General features: G+C 62.6%; 2 protein-coding genes across 2 annotated transcripts in view; both read right to left on the bottom strand.

The window, feature by feature from the left end:
* Window positions 1-959, bottom strand: part of CNKSR1 (connector enhancer of kinase suppressor of Ras 1) — an 11,662-nt gene extending 10,703 nt beyond the window's left edge. The window contains 1 exon segment of the mRNA XM_010003690.1: window positions 879-959. Within this exon segment, the coding sequence (XP_010001992.1) occupies window positions 879-959 (81 nt within the window).
* A 1,374-nt stretch (window positions 960-2,333) lies between these two features.
* The window catches only part of ZNF593 (zinc finger protein 593), an 11,167-nt gene continuing 10,299 nt past the window's right edge, over window positions 2,334-3,201 (bottom strand). Inside the window, exons 3-4 of the mRNA XM_010003689.1 lie at window positions 2,664-2,726; window positions 2,334-2,475 (exon numbers count right to left, since the gene is read on the bottom strand). Coding sequence (XP_010001991.1) covers window positions 2,334-2,475; window positions 2,664-2,726 — 205 coding nt within the window. The remainder of the gene's footprint in view (window positions 2,476-2,663; window positions 2,727-3,201) is intronic.

Raw genomic sequence — 3,201 nt, 5'->3', positions numbered from 1 at the left:
CCCCCCAGAGCCATGAGGAGGGGGCTGGCAGGGCCACGGGGACGTCCCCAGGGGGGTTTTGGGGTCCCCCCCTGCCCGCTGTGCCCCGCCTGAGCGGAGCTGCCGGATACGGATCCTTTCCAGCTCATCTGCGCCACGTCCAGCCCTTCCCTCCCTGCCTGGGAAGTGCAGCATCCCAGGGCTGGGGGACACAAGCCTCTGTCCCCCCGTCTGTCCCTGCTTTCGGGAGCCAGTTCATGGACTGGGATGGTGAACACAGAAGCCACCTCCGGGCTCCTCACCGAGCAGCTGGGGGACACCAGGATCCACGACAAGAGGATGAATGGACAGACAGAGGAGCTGGATGCTGCATCCATCTTCATCTCCCCCCACTTAAGCAAAGGGGTCCAGGGGGCTCCTCACCTCCCGGTGGTGGCCACACAGCCCCCCCTGTCCCCACAGGGACAATGCTGTGGCCACAGCAAGCCCAGCCCTGTGGAAAGGAGGTCAGCACCGGGTGCTGTTAAGTAACACAGCAGGGATGGTTGGGACCAGAGGGAATGGCTGAGACCAGACCGGCCTCCACGGCAACAGGGAGGGGGCAGAGGGGGCCAACGGGGTCAGCATTGTGTCCCCTGGGCAGGCACATCCCATTGGGATGGGGTTTGCATCCTTCCCAGCCCCCTCACACCCACTGATCCCTTGCAGAGCTGCAGCTGGAGCTGCCAACAACTAGATTTAGTCACCCTGATCTCCCCAGAGCTGGGGGGGGAACAAATCCAGGCAGGCTGCCCCAGGGCTGGGGGACACAAGCCTCTGTCCCCCCGTCTGTCCCTGCTTTCGGGAGCCAGTTCATGGACTGGGATGGTGAACACAGAAGCCACCTCCGGGCTCCTCACCGAGCAGCTGGGGGACACCAGGATCCACGACAAGAGGATGAATGGACAGACAGAGGAGCTGGATGCTGCATCCATCTTCATCTCCCCCCACTTAAGCAAAGGGGTCCAGGGGGCTCCTCACCTCCCGGTGGTGGCCACACAGCCCCCCCTGTCCCCACAGGGACAATGCTGTGGCCACAGCAAGCCCAGCCCTGTGGAAAGGAGGTCAGCACCGGGTGCTGTTAAGTAACACAGCAGGGATGGTTGGGACCAGAGGGAATGGCTGAGACCAGACCGGCCTCCACGGCAACAGGGAGGGGGCAGAGGGGGCCAACGGGGTCAGCATTGTGTCCCCTGGGCAGGCACATCCCATTGGGATGGGGTTTGCATCCTTCCCAGCCCCCTCACACCCACTGATCCCTTGCAGAGCTGCAGCTGGAGCTGCCAACAACTAGATTTAGTCACCCTGATCTCCCCAGAGCTGGGGGGGGAACAAATCCAGGCAGGCTGCATGGAAATAAAGCCTTTCCTGCAAGCACAGCTCTGCTGTCACGCTGCCTTTCTGCTCCAGCCCAGCCCCCTGTCCCCACCTCAACAGAACATCCAGCCTGAGGGTTTTGCTGCATCCACAAGACCCCCTCTGCAGGAACTCATTGTGGCATTGTCACATGAAGTCCTCCAAGAGCAGAGCAGGCAGAGGCAGTGCCACCAGGAGGATCACAGCAGCATCAGGCTGGTGGACACGAGGTGGGGAGGAGGCTGCTCATACCACACACACACAACCTCAGCCTGCCAAGAAGACAAAAATCACTTCCAGGTATTGTGTTTTAGGAGACAGGAGCCCAAAAGTGTCCCTGCTGGGGGGACACCAGCCCCTCTCAAGGCCCACAGTGAGCTGCTCACTACAGCCCCAGGTGCTTCACTCAAAATCTCCCCCAAAAAGCAGCCTCATATCTGCTACCAGCAGGCTGGGAACCCCCTGCCAGCCTCAGCACCCTGCCCAGGCAGCAGCAGGATGAGACCATCCCTTCAGGCTGGCACAAACCCTGGCAAGATTTCCCTCTGCATGATCAGAAAGACCACAACACCCAGAGATGACCCCAAGGGCGACCACCACCCTCCAGCCAGGACCTGGGTCACACTCAGGGAGCTCCCAACACTGCTGGCCTGTTGGTTGACATATTTTAATGGGTGACTCACTGAGCTCAACCTCTGAGAGAGGCCTAAAACTGTTCTAAAAAGCAAAGATATGAGCACACAGCGACATCAGCGCTCGGGGAAGAAGCTCCTTTCCCTGAAAAGGAGGACACACAGGGAGGGCAGCCAGGGTCCCTCTGGCTCCTGCTCCTCATTAGTGCTCCGGGCTGCCAGGGGGAGCGGGGCCCCTGCTGCCAGGCTGTGCTGGGGCGTGTTTTTCCTCACAAAACCGAGGACAAAGATGCCCTTGTGGAGCTGCCCGGCCCCCTCAGTCCACGCTCAGCTGGATGCCTCCATCTCAACAACCTCCTCCAGGGGCTGGGTCTGCACCTCCACTTTCTTCGGGGGGACGTAGGAGCCCATCCCGGCGGCGCGCTCGGCCTCCTCCTGCGTGTACGGAGCCTCCCGCAGCTGCTTCAGCCTGCGGGGAAGGCAGGGAGGGGGGGGTTGAAGCCTCCCACCTTCCACCCTGGCTCCCCAAAACCAGCCCAGCCCTGGCACTCCCACCCTCCTCCCCCCCAGCGATGTGGGGCAGGGGGCTGTGCCCTGCTCCGGGGATGGATGCAGGTGCACAGGGCGGCTCAGGAACCTGCTCAGACCCCCCCTCACCTTTTCTTGTGCACCTTGGACCTGAAGTGTTCCTTCATGCTGGTCAGGTCTATGAAGTAGCGCCTGTGGGGGATAAGAGGTCAGGGTCAGGGGGCCCTGAGATGGGAACTGGACTGGGAGAGCCCTACTGAGGGGCCAAGGTCCTCCCACACCCTTGGGACCAGCCCCCCCGGGGCCAGAGTCCCTCCCGAGACCAGAACAAGCTCCCCCCAGAATTCAGAGCTCCCCTCAGGACGGTGAGCCCCCCTCCAGGAGCCAGGGACTCCCGCTGGGACCAGTACAAGATCCTCCCAGGGGACAGGGTCCCTCCCAACACCCGGACAAGTTTCCCGCAGGGAGTTAGAGCCCTCCAGGAGGAAGGGACCTCTCCCTGGGACCAGAACCCTCTCTCATGGACCCCCCAGCACCAGGACAACCCCCTCCCAGGAGACCGGGACACCCCCTTCCCCGCCGGGCCCAGGCAACCCCGAGAACATGGGCAAGCCCCCCCAAGGGTCAGAGCTCCCCTCAGCCAGCCCCCCCCCCACCAGAGCTCCCC

The sequence above is a fragment of the Chaetura pelagica genome, unplaced genomic scaffold (assembly GCF_000747805.2).
Source record: "Chaetura pelagica isolate M959 unplaced genomic scaffold, ChaPel_1.0 scaffold698, whole genome shotgun sequence".
Lineage (NCBI taxonomy): Eukaryota > Metazoa > Chordata > Aves > Apodiformes > Apodidae > Chaetura > Chaetura pelagica.
This window is presented reverse-complemented; position numbering and strand designations above follow the sequence as displayed.